The following is a 17,927-nucleotide window of genomic DNA, read 5'->3' on the forward strand; positions in this document are numbered from 1 at the left end:
TGCAATTTCACTCATGTTCCTTTGTGAAAATTAAGGTGAGCACAATACAAACTTGGCGACTTAAAATTTCGTTCCATTTCCCCACGATTGTGATAACATGTTAAAGGAGAGTAAAACATTTTTGAAAAGAACACAAAATGAGTACACCAACTGGGCTCTGGAAGAACCAAGCCAACAACAGATAATCAGTTCGGGTACATGTTTTGGAAGGGAACTGTGCTCTTTTAAAATTGGACAATGATGTCTTTCTGGAAACAGTTGTCCCTTCCACAACACAGCTGGGTAATGAGCACAGAAAGCTGGTAAAGGCTAAGTCACAAGTGGGAGAGGAGGCTGGACATAGTAGCATTAGTCACCAGTTAAATGTGAGAGGCATTCCTTCCTGTACAGCCACAGAGTGCTCCAACTCTTCCAGGCGAATAGTGTCACGTATGTGGAACACCTACTATTCTTGTCATGAAGGGCAATTAAACATTTGCACTGAGACAATGGGTATATTTTCTGTGACTACTAATTTACTAGTGCACCCACGAACAGCTTCTTTAGATGTAAGGTGACAAACCTTCTTTATACGTAAGGTGACAATTAAACTTTTAATGGGCTTAATGTAGATGTTAAGGTTTAATGTAGATGGGTTTAATGTTTGGAGGTTTTATGCTAAAGATGATTATGTATTTGGGAGTTTACACTGTAATTTGAATTGTTTTATAATTAAATATTAGCTCTCTAAATTCATGCTTTGAAGTAAGTCAACTAGCTATGCCTAGCATTATAAAACCGGGGGGAGGGCAGTTTGTTATATCAGAAAAAAAAGCATAAGATTTTAAAAGCTGGCTTTTACTAGTTGCTCTGTAATCAACTACTACCCTTTTCATCATTAAAGTTAATTTATTTTCTCTTAGGCAAAATAACAATTTCTCTTATGAAAAAAATTGATTTTAGTGAGGAAAAAACCCCTTCTTTTAAAAGGACAGCTTGAGTGAATCCACCGGTATTGCTGAGTGTATTTTTAAAGAACATGTGAAGCCCATCCCTGTAAGAATGACCTTGTGCTTCATCAAAATTAAGTACAGCCCATACTAGTGTCTGTCAGTCAATCCCTTCTGCACAACAGTAAAGCTTATTTCCATAAAGATGTGTCCAAAGAGACACAGCTGAAGTTTATTCTATACTTCATCCTCTAAGCATGTCATTTCTGCCAAATTATGTGGTTTCATACCACAAATATATGACAATGGTTGAATTTCCAGGGTACTACAGTAGTTTTTATGATGAATAGTTCAGATGGTAAAATCATGGTGTCTTTGGCATTGATTTATTGACCCAAGGGGAAGGTTCTTTGAAGGAGAACTACAAATATAAATGACAGATTCTAGATTTACCCACAGAATTTAGAAAATTTAACTAATAGAGACATGGAGGTCAAGGTACCTGGCTCTTATTAAACAAGAATTCACAAAGGGGACAGTTTACGAATCAAAGCTAAGAGATGATTATGTTTAAAAATTAATGTTGAGTCACCATATTCCTTAATGAGAAAACACTAAAATTCTTCATATAAAATTTTACTAAAACTTAAACAGAGAGCATGACCCCAAAATAATCCCACTAATATTAAATACCAACAAAATGCTTTTTGATGGATTTCTACATACCAGAACCATTATTTTTATATATACTTTAAAAAACACATTAAAATGGTTAGAGCACAGAGGCAATTGTAAGGCAGATCAATGTGATTTTATTCACAACACAAATTCCATTTGTGAGAAAGAAGCATAGATTACTTCTCTTTAGGAAGATATTTACTATCAAGCATACTTAGCAAATTATTTAGCTATCTAAAAAGATCTGATACCAATTGGTCATATTTTTATTTTTAAGTAATTTATATTTTTACAGGTATTCACATTATGCAATACTACACACTATGGCGACAGGAAGAAAAAAACATTTCAAATACAATGTTAAATTATCTGTTCATTGCACAATATGAAATATTCATTAATTAGCATTGAAATTATTACAGAGTATCTTATCCAACTAAAGAAAGGAAATTTCACATCCACTACAGAAGAAAAATAAGCAATATTGAGCCATAAGGGACCCAGTTACATAGTATTAAATAATATCTGAAGCTAGTTTGAAAGACATTCAGACAAAATACTTTTTCAAAAGTGAAAACCACAGCCTATAGATTAGGAAAATTTTACAGAAAAGAATAGCTCATGCCTGTCCTACGAGGCAACACCATTTGTATACAAGTGCCAAGAAATAAGGAGAAAGTTAGGATTTTAGCTGAGGAATCTAATAAAGCCTGGCATGAGGAATTTTCTTCATTAGTGTCACCGAAAGCAGTCTCTGTGTTGCACCTGAATACACTTTGTAATAGAATAAACATAGTAAGTTTCAGAGCAGGTCGTGTATACCTTGCCTTAATAGATTACACTTAATTTAGTACAATACAGCACGTCAAGTTTTAAAAATGCAAAATACACTTAATACACAGAATTTGCTCCCTCTGCTTTGCCTTAAAGAGGCCCCAAAAAGTCCATTAAACAGCCAGGGTTTTCTACTTATCGGAGCTGATCCCTCTCCTTTCCTGGTGTCAGGAGAACACAACTGAGATGTCACCACACAGAGCCCTTCCCCAATCAATACCTTCCCCCTTCTGTTCTCCCACAGAAACGGCAGTGTTCTGTCACTGTTCCATCTTGATTGGCTTTGATCTTATGCTAGTCCCAGTGTAGAAAGCTCGCATTCTTCTTAAAAGTGGCCTGCCCCTCTTAATATCCCTTTAGGGAGGCCCCCAATCCAAAACACTTGATGATCTAAGCTTTCTTAAAGTCTGTTTTCTGTTATAAACAGCAAGGACGAGGCCATTTTAGTTGCTTGCAAGAGGATGATGTTGAGTCTGTGCCGTGCCGACTCTCTCCGATCTAAATTCTCTAAACATTAGCTTATCAATCTGTGAGTCCAATGGGTTGAGTGCCAACAGAAGTGGATCCGATTTGGCATGGAGAGGTTCTACCAACTCTCGCAGTGTATTAGCCTAATATGATAAAGCAGTGATACAATATGATGAAAGACCTGCGAGTGCCATTATTTCCAAAGCATATTAGTATTTGTATTAGAAATACCATCATGCAATACCCATGAAGAGAAAAGAGAAAAATATGGCTAGAATTGCATATGGTTTCAATACCATAATGTCTTTCTGTTGGCATGCAAGTCTATTTGGTCATAAATGGCATACTTTTTGTTTTAAGCGTGGTTATCTGGAAACGCCAATCTTATGTATACAAAATAATACACAGTGCAGATACATCTTTTCCCACCTCTAGACTTGTATATGCACATCTATAATTTTAATCAGGAAAGTCTGTTAAAAGTATTCTCCATACACACGTAAAACGATCAGTCTTTTGAGAAAATTAAACTGTATTTCTATACGAGATCTTTCCTCAAATTTATTTGATGAAGAAGTATGAGGAAAAGTTTTCTGGTCTACCTTCTATCTAACTACCCTGATATATATGCTACCATGTGCTAAATGGTGAGATAGAAGAGCCCAGCTAGTGTAGCTCCGATGAGGAGGCTGACCAATACCAAGTGAAGAGAAATAAAAAGTTCTAACAGGGTAAATGTGATGAAAGGGTGACTTTACACCTGAGCATAAGCCACATGCCAAGGAATTAAGAATCTAGAAGGGACTAACATTTCTGAATAACCCGAGGAAGTATGAACAACTGGGATAAAATAAACTGTCGTCTCTTTTAGTTCATTTTAGTTTGGATTTTGAGGAATCCAAATATTGTCACCAGGCACAAACCAGCAATATTTTTTCTTTCTAGCCTAGGGCAGATTTTTATCTACAACATCCCGTAGTAGCTTTTGAGTTATATCAAGAAGGAACAAAGTGGGAAAGGAAACAGAGAAAGCACGTTGTTCATTACTACATCCCTTAGAAAATGGGAAGGGTGTGAGTAGCCCATAGCACTGTATCTAGAAAACAGGATGCAATGTCGTCCAGAAATCAGAACTAATTTTTATTTTTTATATCATACTGTTCTTTTGTAGAAAAGGAGCTGGGAACTATGTAATCTTCACATGTAAGTCAAATGAAACAAAAGACAATACCTCATTTTTTAGAAAATTATAATAGTGGAATGCTAGCTCTGGCTTCTATCACTTTGTTTCGTCAAGTCAGGGAATTTCCAACAGCAAAATCAGAGGCAATCTAACCTTGGGCACAAGGTCAGTTCTAAGTGTAGACTGTTCCTCATTTATCTATGCAAGTCAAACATTTTGTAAACTATTGTTTTGAACACACCCCTCCCCTCCTCTCAGAAAAAAAAAGGTTACATAAATAGTTTAATTTCTAGTGCACTTAACCCATACTAAATGTGAACTAGAGCCCTGGTAATCAAGTCACATTTACATTTAGGGTGTTGTTTCTCTAGGATTGCTGAATTCTACTCCAAGAGACTAGAAACACCTCCTCTAGTCTCTTGGAGTAGAGCCTTGCCAGAGTACAGGATGGTGGAGAGGATCTCTATTTCAAAATGACTACAGCTAGTTCCCAAACTGTATATATTAGCATGAGAGAAGATAACTCTCCAGGGCAAGGAGTCTCTTCAACGAGCAGTAGTCAGGACCACTGGCAACCAAATCTCAGTGGGGTAACGGTCTGCTCGTTAAACACACATTTCTGGGCCCTACCCCTAATCTATTGAATCAGAATTTCTGGGTATGGAACTCAGGAACGGGCATTTTAAGCAAGCAACCTGGTGGCTCTTGTGGCCACTGCAGTGTGAGATCTCTTGCTTCAGGCCAGTCACATTGGGTTGGGCCACACCATGGGTGCGGCTGGTTGGAGTGATGCCAATTTGTGTACTACATGTACAAGTAGTTTGTAAGCCAGAAAGAAGCCTTGTAGTTGAGCACATTACAGAATTTCATGTTTAATCCCATCATCAGTTTAACACTGTACTACATAGCTCAAATAATTTCATGGTTTTTGCCAAGGAGTCTGATCGAAATATTGTGGTCTACTGAGAATACAGCAAAATGAAAGAGGCCTTGGTGAACTGCTTGAATAAATTCTTTAAAGCTACACTTTTATGTCGTGTTAAATAGTTCCTCTTTATTTGTGAGGCAAGCAGAACAATATAAAGATACTTCCAGACTCAAGCACATTGAATCAGCTGTACGCCTTGGTGTGTGCATTCTGAATGTCAAGTATGAGCAGGCCAGGAAGGTCTGATATGACGGACTACCGTGTTTCCCCGAAAACAAGACTTTGCCAGACAGTCAGCTCTAATGTGCCTTTTGGAGCAAAAATTAATATAAGACTGGGTCATATTTTACTGTAATACAAGACTGGGTCTTTATAATATATGATATGATATGATATGATATATGATATGATATAATATAATGCCAGGTGTTATTTTACCATAAGACCGGGTCTCATATAATATAAGACCCAGTCTGATATTCATTTTTGCTCCAAAAGACGCATTAGAGCTGATTGTCTGGCTAGGTCTTATTTTCAGGGAAACAGTATATGGCTAATCTAATACACTTTAAAATACAAAAGCAAACACCCTTCATAATGACACTGCTCCATGAAAGCCCATCTTTGTCTTCTGTGAATCTCATATTTATGTGTCTTTAATTTTTTGCAAGTCCCTTTGCGGTCCTCAGCACTCTCTCCTATTCTTTTCCTTTGTGTTTTTATTGGGATCTCTTGCTCTGACATCTTCATTTATCCCTACATGAATAGTCAAAATATTCAAAACAGTTAAAATGATTTATTATAGTGACACACTAATTTTATTCCTGTTTTTTAGAGGACAAGTGGAAATTGCATGTTCCTTAAAAAAAACACACAAAGAAAAACAAAAGAAAAAAATAACAAAAAACAAACATATTATATGGCTCTAGTTTGTTTTCTTTTGGCCAATATCCTAACTATAAAAACATTCCCTACTTTCTGCTATAAAAATAAACTTTACTATTTACCAAGCTTTTAACCAATTATATTTTGAAACAACAGCAACATATCTATGCTACCCCAAGAAAATCAGTGATGCTTCTGTTTGGCATATTACTTAACAAATATTTGTTGAGCTTTAACTCATCACTGAAACCTCCAATTGTGAGGCCACCAGCCCAGCTGGATAGAAAGAAACAGATCCTTTTTCCCTGTTACTAAACCCCTCAAATCTGAAGGGTGAACCCAGATGAAATGCCATGTTGGCATAAGGATGACTTAATTCAGTGTAGATCCTCTTCCGGTGGAAGCTCTTCACAGACTGAATCTATGCAGGGTATGCTGAGGAGGATGTTTCATTCCCTTTTTGTTCTATGAATTTAAAAATCTCCTACTAAGGACCACTCAAATTATAAGCAGAAATAGAAATTCCAGAAACGTAAGTTTTAGAAATGTAATCAGGCTTCTAATAATGTACCAAAATGAAATGCCTGAGGATTAGATTAGAGGGTAAGGATGGAGGCACAAACATTTGCAAGAGAATAATTAAGTTTGAATACAAAATAGGTGAGAAAAAAATCCTTTTCCTTAATGAATGAAAGAGAAAAAAATATGTGAAAATGGAAATAAGTGCTTAAGCCAGAATAGCACTTTCAAGGATTCTTACTTCTGTCTGAATTCTAAGAGGAAATTCGGTTCCACTTACTCACTTCCATTATCAGTGAGCTTGGGGGTAAATTTAAGGGTAAAGCCACTGACTCCTGCTCTTAAGCTGTTTGCAGATAACAAAGGTCAGTAACAGTAGACCTCCAAGCCTATCAAAAGTAACACTTGTGGAGCTCTTGGGAGAATAGAACTGTTTTGAGTGCTTTTCTAAAAAAAGTATTTAACATCATTATCTGAAGCCTCCCCTACTTCTAAATGTATGTGTTTAGATTTAATTTTTTTTTTTTGAAAAACAGGAATATCTAACACCATGAATGATGATCTGTGATAATTACTTTTGTCAGTCTAAGTATTGGTTCAGAATGTCAGGACCAAGAGAGAGACTTGTTACTTGTGGGTTGAGTAGTAGCTGTCCGAATTTTGAGGGCCTATTTTCTGGTAAAGGTTGAGTTCAAATAAACAGGATATCAGATTTAAAATAATGTGTTTGTTTGCTTATTTTTTAATTTAATGCCATAGGGGGAAAGAACTGAAAAGTCTTTATTTTTATTTTTTGAATGAGGAGCAAAATTTTCATGCGAAAGTATTCTTTTTCAAAATGAAGTTATAAATAGTAAAAAGTAATATAGTTTGTGCCTATACTTATAGCACTTATGAAGATCTTTAATTAGCAATTCCAGGTAAAATAAAATATTTGATGAACCTAACCATAGGCAAAACAGATAAGGAAATACTGTTTCCATAATTAGTATGCTCCTCTAAATTGCCAAATCACAATTCCATCCTCTGCGTATAATTCACAGGAGAGAATATTTCCTTATGAAAGTAGTATCTCATCTTAATATACCTACTGGTATGCTATGACCTCAGAGTGCCTTTAGGTCTTAGTTATTATGAGTATATCACACACTTTGGCTTTTTATATCTGCATTAAAAAGCACTATCTGAAATAATGGCACACCTAAAATCTGCCTTAAATGAAGCTTATATATTAGCAACGATTGAAAAGGTCTTTTATATTTAATAGTCACAGAAGTACTTGATAGGTTAATCCAATTTACCATCAATTTATTTTCAATAAAGTGTCTATAGATATTTCAGAAAAATATACTATGGAATTTTCCACAGTCTATTGTCATCTCAAATAGAAAAGGGGAGGAATTCATCTTTATAGACGTGCATTGTTCAATAAGGATTTAATGGGCACCTGTGGATATATGTACAATATCAAATGGTAGAGATCAGTCTACAAAGATGAGAGTCTGACTTCAAAGTGTTCAGGGTATAGTTGTACAGCTCCTTCCCCATTTCTGTCTTAAAATTTTAGTTGAGAATTATCAATAAAATAGAGCTCTACTTTACTAAGTACATATATACACATACGTATATGTATATAGATTCAACTATATGACTATAATGTTATATACAATTACCCTAATGTATATTATATATAATTCTACTATATGTAATTACATTTAAAGAAGATAATTAAAAATTGAATGTATATATGTATATGTAAAATATAAAACATCTGAGTTCTGATGCTTACAATAGACTTGAAATATGAAGGGAATCATAACATGCCACCCCATAATACGCCACTTTGGTATAAGGGTTATTTTGAGCTGAAGGTAATTAAGAAGGAGCAAACAGAAAGGTCTTTGGCTGTCCTCCTCTCTGCCTAAAAGCAGGACATAAATTTTCCTTTGTGAAGGTGTCCTCCTCTTCTCTTCCATACCAGAACAGCCCTTATCACTGGACACAGAAAGCTGGCATGGAGATGGGTCGGCATAAACAAACCTTACTTACTAAAATAACCCTATTTATGTTAGTTTCTCCCATATATTTATTTTCCACAAGTTAAAACCCTAGAAGCCCAAACCCCTTTTCCTTCATCTTGTCACTTCTACACAATTTATCACCCTTTGTTAAAATTGTATTTAAGCCTCCAGATCTAACCACTTCTTTGGGTCTTCACTTCTTTTCAATGAAGCCTCTGCGCATGTAAAAATTAAAATATTGACATAGAATAAAATTAATATGCCTTTTCTCCTGTAAACTTTTTGTCTATTTAATTTGCTAGCCCCAGACAAAGAACCTAATTGGGTAGAGGAAAAGTTTTTTTCCTCTCCTATAAAACATTTAAATTAACTCTTAAACAATTCCATCCTAATTCATCCATATTTTAAATGTTTCAGTTATTTTGAGATTATTAATAAAAAGTATATTAAATTCAAATGAGATAACCTTAGTAAAAATATAACTCTCCCTGGTAAATTTTTCTTTCAGCAATGTGGGTGCATAGCAGTTTATTGACAGAATAGGTTGCTGTAGCAACCTATTTTATGACTAATAATTACTTATTTTAAAGTAATCTCTTTAAAATTCTCATTTCCAGATGAAATAGCTAAAGAAGTAACATGGCTGAAGTCTGCGACATGAACACTCTACAGGAAAAAAAATTTTTTACCCCCCAATATTTTAGAGATTAACATTGCATATTTTTTATTTATGAGAAATTTCAATCTCTACCACTACCTTATATGGTTATAGTAAAAGGATGTAATTAAATAGATCATATTCAGTCTGGATGATAATCAGTGTGAAGTAACTCAGTGATGAGAACCTGACACAACACTTCATTTGTAACTATGTCTGGTCTGCCAAAATGAAAAGGCAAATTGGGACCAATAACATTTTAATTGTTTTCTTGCCTATTTCTTTCAATGGGTTCTTTGGTCCTTTCAACCCTACTAGGACATTCTCTTTCCTACCTGATAAGCACTCTAGAAAGCAGTTCCAGTCTTACCTGAACCCTGAACCACTAATGTGATTACATGATAAAAATGTTTTCAGAACACTGATTTTACTTCAATGACCCAAGCTATTTAACTTGCCCATCACACCTGACTTGAATTCTCCAAATTGGACATTCTGGTGGAATGACAGGTAAGGTTATCTGTACCTGGGGAGTTGTAGTTATAAAGAGACATTTAGTATGTTCACTCCATCAGAACCTACTCAAAGTAAACAAACTTCGGACTCCGCCCGGTATCCGGACTTCGCCCGGTATCTCTGTCAAGTTGCTGATCAGCACACATGATCTGTGATGCGTAAATTTTGATGCTATGCAAATTATGCTTTTATTGCTTGGCTTCTTTACTAAGTAGACACTCAATGACACAACTTCTTAATTCTTGAAAGTATGATCTAAAATAAATATTTATATATATATTTCAAATGAACAATGACATAGATCTTTGTGAACTTTTGCCCTATAAAGTCAACCCTCTTCTTATTCTAAATTCATAAACTGTCCTCAAAGTACTGCCATCCTGATTTTGGTGGGATTACTTAAAAAAAAATGCTATTCAGTATCAGATCCAGTATCGTGATATCCCTCCAGATGAAATGAAGGGAAGACAGAGGTATTGATCTGCAAAAGTGAGTGAAATACTAAATTATTTTCAACAAGAGTACAACAATAGGTATGTGGGTGAGTATGTGTGAGTTGGAAGAATACGAAACGGATTATAATCTCAAAATCCATCCATGTTGTCGCAAATGGCATTATTTCATCTTTTCTTATGGCTGAGTAGTATTCCATTGTGTATATATACCACAACTTCTTTATCCAACCATCTATTGAAGGACACTGGTTATTTCCATGTCTTGGCCACTATAAATAAAGCTGCAATGAACATTGGAGCACATATATCTTTACAGATAATGCTAAGCGAAATAAGTCAAGAACCATATGATTTCACTGATAGGTAGTATATAAAACTGAAAACAACAAAGGAACAAGACAAACAAATGAAAAAACAAAAACCCATAGACATAGACAATAGTTTAGTGGTTACCAGAGGGTAGGGGGGTGAGGGTAGTGGTAGATGAGAGTAAAAGGGATCAAATATACGCTGATGGAAGGAGAAGTGACTGGGTGGTGAACACACAATGGGATTTATAGATGATGTATTACAGAACTGTATACCTGAAACCTACGTAACTTTACTAACAATTTGTCACCCCAATAAACTTTAATTAAAAAAAAGAAAAAAAAGGAAAAAAAGAAAAAGAGTGATTCTTGTGCTAAAAATTTAAAGACCTTATTTCCTTTAATGCTGTAACATGCTGTAACATGATTACAGAAGCTTGAAATGGACTTCTGCTTACTTTTTCTGGTTGAGCTTACATTGTTGATTTTCCCCCTTCAATAACCTCTAAATGTTAATGCCTTATTACTAACCTCCTTAACATACCAGCCTGACATTTGGGATCATTTGCTCATTAACAACTCTGGCAAGGAGGAACTGATTTGGGGCCACTGCCAACTGAATTTTTTAGCAATAAGGACAACCAAAACTACCTTCCCTAGCAAAACAAGTGCCAAGAAAGGTAAAAAGAAAATTCAAAAGATGTTGTAAGAACCTAAAATTGTATCTTAACAGTTACTTATCAGAATTAATGCTTTTCTTTACTTTGAATCTGTTATAAATCTAATCTATCACCTTAATCAATAACATTGTCATATTCTCTTATTTTTCAATCTATAATTACGTGATGGACTACTTTCATAAATCCCCAAGGTTAAAGTCATCTGCATATTATGATATTCAAATTATTATATTTTTTAGGTATTTAAAATGTATTATGCATATGATAAGAAGAAAAAATATATTTTGGTAAAAATCACTATAACATCATGTTTGTTAGAAATATATTATGGATGTAAACAAATTAGAACAAACATCCATCTTAGCAAAACCGGAAGTTTGAATAATGAATATTAATATGCAATATTTGTTGTCTTGAAATTACTGGTTATTACATTTTGGATCGGCAAACTCATCTTGCATTTGGGATGGAAGATTATGGTATCTAAGAACATATAAAGAATACATTTTTAAAAAATGGCCTATTACATATGTTTCATTTTTTCCCCTCCTGACAAAATTGTATAGCACCATTCTTTTAAAGAAAATTTTACTAAAGAGTTAGAGATATGCTGACTCTCAATATTCTTATAGAAAAACACATGACTCTGAGCTACTGCAAAAGGTTTCTAGCTATATCTGTGTTTACATTTAGCATCACATGTTGAATTTCACACTCACCAGTGTAATTACAGAAAACTAGAAACATACAGGAAGTTCATTAGGGTGAAAGTTCCTTTTGCAAAATGCAGAAATGTCAGAAGTTTCTCCGTATGGTAAACCAAATTTGTATTTAAATATAGCAATGAATTGCTAACTTCCTAATGTGAACAAAAAATCCAATTATATTAATAAATTTGTTTCCTATTTGTAAATTAATTCACAGCAACTTCATGGTGCTAGCTTATTCATAATACTCTTTAAAAATTAAGGACAATTCCATATTTCATTGAAGTCAGGCTTTTCCAGAATTCCTATTTAGTGTATTTGTATTAAACAAAGACTATGCTGCCTTCTCTATGGTGAAAAAACACAACCATCAAACTAGAGATATAAAATTGTAAGGCTGTGCAAATCAAAGGGTGAATTTGGGATTCTCAAGTTTCACTTCCAACTTCCTTACCATTTCTTTGACTGGTGTCATTTGTGTGGGGGGGGGGGTGGAGGGAAGGACAAACAATGATAGCAGCTATGGTATAATCAGTATCTCTATAACAAATGCGATCATCAAAAACTCTTGTAGAGTTTTGAGGACACAAAGAAAAAACCGAGAGTTGTTAGATGGGCGGGGGCGGGGGGGGGGGATTGGGGATAAGGGGAAAGGTGAAGGGATTAGGAAGCAGCTGGTAACCACAAGATGGCCTCAGGGTTTTCTGAAAATTAATTTGGGAAACGTATTCAATAATGTTGTAAAGATTTTGTTGGGTATCCGATGGACATGCGTCCTATTTGGGAGACCACCTCAGAGATAATGTGGATGCCTGATCATGGCATTGTACACCAGAAGCTAAACATTAATGAATGCCAACTATAATTTTATATATATAATGTGATGGCTTGGTGTGAGGTCGGAGGGATAATGGATGGGGGGAGGGGGGTTCACAGTGTGAGGGATATAAATGATGAACGTCTAAGTATTACCTTGTCTTGTACACCTGAAACTAATAAAAAAAAAACACTAAAAGGCATAGAACTGTCTGCCTAATCTTCCCAGACAATAACAGTTTCTTCAGCTTAATGACCAAAGTTAAATCTTTTCTTGCTTTATGTTTTATTAGTTGGCTTTCTAGTAAAATTTCTTATTGTACTTTAAAGATCGTTTCATTACAAATAAACCACCAAATAATATGTAAAAAAAAAAAAAAAACTCTTGTAGAACTCTGGCCATTTTTTGTGATACTGGTATATATATACCGGGGGTGCCAAAAAAATGTATGCAAGTGGACACTTTGGTCAACGTTGCTCAAGCAGTAGTTCTCCATAATCAGAAGTGTGTGGATGCTGATGGCAACCACTTCGAGCATCTCTTGTCACTGCAGAAGTGAGACGTGATCTGTATTCATCTTTTGTTATCGGTATACATTGACTATTTCAATTTTAATACAGTTCTCCTTTCTTAAAATGTGTATACATTATTTTGGCATCCTCTGTGTATGCATATATTACCACAATAAAATAAAAAAGAAAGAACACATTAGAATACAGCTATACTGGTGTGTATGATCTTCCATGGATAATTCATCAGCTCTATCTGGATGTGCAATAACTGAATTATAGTGATACTCTACACCAAACCTTTCTTGTTCAATCCATGTATAGTTATGATCAAGATTCTAGAATAACTTTTCTCATACTGATATTATTGTGAGCAAGTACAGAACTAATTTAAAAGACACCAATACTGGATTCAGAAACAAATTTAGACGATTCCAAACTAAAATTAAAAGCAGCATTTTAAGACCACCATAAAGTGTACATTAAATGTGTTTACTACTATTTAGGAAAACTGTCACATAATTTGAAATGAAACATTACTCCATACTAATTGACTATGTAGAATATACACCATAAATACACACAAAACCAGAACCTGACCAAGGAAAATGTCATCATGACATTTTCTTTCTTCTTAATGTAAATCTTCAGCACAGCACTAGCAAGCCTGTTTTCTCTTTGTGGAAAATCAGTAAATCCTTCAAAAGCAGAAGCAGGAACTCTTCTTTAACAAAACAATGCATTTTAATTATAGAAAGCCAAGGCTTTAGTTTTAGCCATACTAGGAATGGTTTCAGATCTTATTTGTGTGGGCAGATCTGGTTGGTCCCCATGGCAATGAAAAAGTCAGCCTGGGAAGTGGAAAGAACAGTGGTACATTGCTCCCTATAGAAACAGACACGCTGAAATAAAATTCAACCTCTGCATTTAGCATCAACAAAGATGGAAGCTCCAGTGAACTGGTACCTTACTTCAGGAGTTGCCATGGCATTCTCCTAAAAAAGGTGGATTACAGATACCCACATCAATTACTACTAAAGTTTCAAATGAAAAGCCAGAATATATGAGTTAAAAGTAGTAACTTATTCACTAGTTCTGAATTTGGTTTTCTTAAATAGGATCTAGGAGTTTAAAAGAGGCATTATTGTTTTTACAAAATTAATATAATCTAATTAGTATTCTTTTTTTAAAAATCCAAAAAATAGCCCTGAACAATTTTTATTCTTTTTCAATTTAGTGTAAACATTCTGAAGGTAAATCAATGTAGTTTGTTAGTAATAACAAGGTATGATACTAACATTTGCATTTTGCTTTCCACTTTATAAAGTGCTTTGACATGCAATATCTTTTTTTTTTTAACATTCAACACTTACTATTTACTAATTATTTTACTACAGCTTTCTGTTACCTATTCTCTTGAAGTAATTTCCACCTGCTGTAGCTGTATGGTAGAAATACAGATTGGTGTGCTACTGCACATCTTCCCAACTTCACAGTTAGTGAGGTCACATCACATTGATAGCTTGAAACTGGTCATGGTAACATGGCAGCTGGAAAACCCCCAATATTTTGACAGAAGATGCAGAAAATGATAATTTCACTAGAGTTCACTTTGGTAATGAACTTTCATTTCATACTACATACTGCATGATACAAGTGAGAAATTCGAAGTTGGAAACAGATGAAAGTGTGAATGTTACATTCTTTAATAGCTCCTTTCAGGGCACATGAATTAACTTTTCAGATTTGTAAGAGGTGATAGGAAGTAGTGTTTCATCACAAGAGAAAACACAGTAACCCACAACACGTCTGATTTAGCATCTGTGAGTAGGAACTGGGAAGATCAGTGGCATCTCCCAGTTTTACTCCTAAATCTGTTGCTTTTCTACCCTCTACCTCCACCAAAAGATAAAAAAAAAATAAAAAGATCCTTTAGCTAATAAAAAAAAGGCAGAAAAATTTGGATTCTTTCAAAGAAGATGGATAAAGCGAAACTTGGAAGGAAAAACTGAAATAACTTTGGCTACTACATGAAATACTTTTCAAATTGGTCTCACGACTTATCTTTGGGAAACAGCTTTTTAAAAAAATATTACAATATTAACTTGGCACAAATTAGCTATAAAAACAACATTGTCAAAGTTTAAAATACAAAGAAAGTTTTGACTCAAGTGGTGAAATTGTTTCACTGTTTATAGATATGGTACATGATTTTTGGATACTGGTTAGTTAAAACTGAAAAGTATACTAATTACAATTTTTAGTAATAAATGGTGAAGTGGTATGCAGGTTTTTGCTTTACTTGATGGTATGGCGCATATTAATGGTGATCTTGACCTGCTATAATAAAACCTACAAATTTAGTTACTTTTATATAGGATACACACACACACACACCATTTTGCTAAAATTTAACCTGAATTAAAATGATAGATCTGAGGGGCAATATGTTGTTGGAAACATCCACTCTGCTGTCAGAATGCCTTAGTCTGAATCTCAGATGTGCTATTAAGTAGCTGGGAGTCCTGGAACATGTTATTTAAACTGTTTCCTCATGTAGAAGATAAGGATTATAAGTTTACCTCTTAGGATTGTTGTGAGGACTAACTGAGTTATATTATGCAGGGACGTTAAAATGGTGCCTTAGAAAAGTTAGTACTCATTTTAAAAAGTTAGATGTTATTTGTGATAGATTAATGTGTACAATAAACCTACAATATTTAAACAAAATGCACCAGACTATAGATATGTTGGCTTTTCCTTAGGGAAGGCAATTCTATTTTCAGCTTTTTTTGTTTTTGTTGTGAAAAAATATTTTCTCTCTCTACATGAGAAAAGAATGAAAGATTCAGATGTATGGGCATGCCTGGCTTTGCAGATTGCATTTCAAGTCCAGACTACGTAGCATACCTTTATAGGAAAGATAAATCACCAAAATGTCTCCCATTCAATGGATAGGTATTGTCCATAGGAAAGATAAAGAGTTTTCCTGAGACAACAGTGAAACTAAAAGGACAAATACATATAATTCAATCATTCCGTTCAGAATGTCCTTGACATCATTTTAAAAATTATTTTATTCAAAGAATGATCAGTTAATGATGCTGTATGCCTGACTGAAATGAGTTAATTGAGATTTACTTTAGAATGGAAGTTGCAAGTTAAAACATCTTCAATTTTCACTTCCTTATAATTCAAGTTATGTTCATTGAATATATTTTACTAAACAATTGAAATATGTAATAATTCATATTAATATAAAAGGGATTCATTTCCCATTATCAATGGGTGTTTCCCTCTTGCCATTAGATAGTTTATTTTACATAGTACTAATGTGGCAAAGTGTTCCAGTTTTTTTTCCTTTAAGATGCAAACATAAAAGAGGCATATTGAACAGTTGTTTTGAAATATAAGTGTCCTCTGCGTTGGATTTATCACATATTTCAGCTTGTCATCACGGTGAGCCATGTCACCTCTGTCTGAAGTATTACAGCTCTCCTCCATTACAGTGTCCTTTCCTTTTCTTTTCCATTATGTCTAATCTTTGATCTCATCAAGAATGCAGCCCCCTCCTCAATTCACTTCCTTATCCAGTCTAGATGGCCGACTAGACCTTGCCCTCTTGTATATGCACTACACATGCATTTTCCAGTATTCAACCATCTGCTTTCTGACTCATGCGTGGCGACTGAGCATTGCTAGAGAAAACTGTATATCCATGCTGATTGGCACCAATCTAAATTTATGTTTTCTGCCTTTTGGTCATTCAGGACTGCTTGGCAGACCTCTTATTAGTGCGCAGTTAGCTCAATTTCCAATTCCCCATTCGGGGTACTCCAAGCTTCCATTAAGCTCTTCAAGACCTTCTCTACCTGTGGATCTTCCTTTGAGTAGTTAATTGTTTGCCTCCACATTTGCAGAGGGGATAAAATACCTCTCATCTGGACCGTTGAAATAGTGTCCTAACTGGTCTCCCTCGTTTACTTATATTCTCCCATACCAATACATCTTCTACACTGCGATCAGAGTGACCTTTCCTACACTTATATGTGATTCTGTCATCTTCCTACTGAGGTCTCCAAAGGCTCTCCATTGTGTGTGTCTTTTTAGGATACAATCCAAACTTCTAAATATGGAATACTGAATACCAGGACCTTCATATTTTAGTTCTAGTTCTGTCTCATCTTTTCTCACCTATTACTATATGCTGTATTTCTCTAAATTATTCTTTATTTTTCTTAATTTCTGCTCTTGTTGATGCTGTTTTTTTTTTTTTTACCACATAGAATGCAAACCCCTTTTTTTCCTGGTGAAATTTTGCTCATTGAGCTTAAATATCATATCCTCTGTGAGGTCCTGTCTGATTTCACAAGGTGGAAATAAGCAAGACAGACCTCTTAAGTGCTTTCATGGAACTTAATATGTTCATCTTTTAAAATATTTAATATGCTGCACGTTTGTTAAAATAATTACATTTATATTAATATAAAAGTATACAGAATATTTTTTTCTCCCTTACATGACATTGATTCTGTGATTTTTTTTCCTAATCGAGGAAAACATATGAGGACACATAATAAACAGCACATATTTAATGTGTACAATTTGATAATTTTTGCCATATGTATGCACCCATGAAACCATCAACAAAATCCAAAGGTGAATATATCCATCACCCAAACAGTTTCCTTGTACCCTTTCATAATTCCCCCTCCTGCCCATCCCCATCCTCACTCTATTTCTCAGGTAATCACTGATCTACTTCCTTTCACTATAGAATAATTTGGATTTTCTAGAACTTTGAATAAGTAGAATAATACAGTATGTACCCT

At 34.6% G+C, this 17,927-nt stretch overlaps 1 protein-coding gene across 6 annotated transcripts in view; it reads right to left on the minus strand.

Moving 5' to 3' along the window:
* CNKSR2 (connector enhancer of kinase suppressor of Ras 2) overlaps positions 1-17,927 on the minus strand; it is a 294,974-nt gene that overhangs the window by 8,891 nt on the left and 268,156 nt on the right. For 2 of the 6 annotated variants that reach the window (XM_081043824.1, XM_081043823.1), the window contains one exon: positions 1,723-3,052. The exons of the other annotated variants lie outside the window; for them this stretch is intronic. In XM_081043824.1, coding sequence (XP_080899950.1) covers positions 3,048-3,052 — 5 coding nt within the window. In that variant the 3' untranslated portion in view covers positions 1,723-3,047. Of the gene's footprint in view, positions 1-1,722; positions 3,053-17,927 lie in introns of those variants that run through there. 6 annotated transcript variants of the gene reach the window in all.

Source organism: Rhinolophus hipposideros (assembly GCF_964194185.1).
Source record: "Rhinolophus hipposideros genome assembly, chromosome: X".
Lineage (NCBI taxonomy): Eukaryota > Metazoa > Chordata > Mammalia > Chiroptera > Rhinolophidae > Rhinolophus > Rhinolophus hipposideros.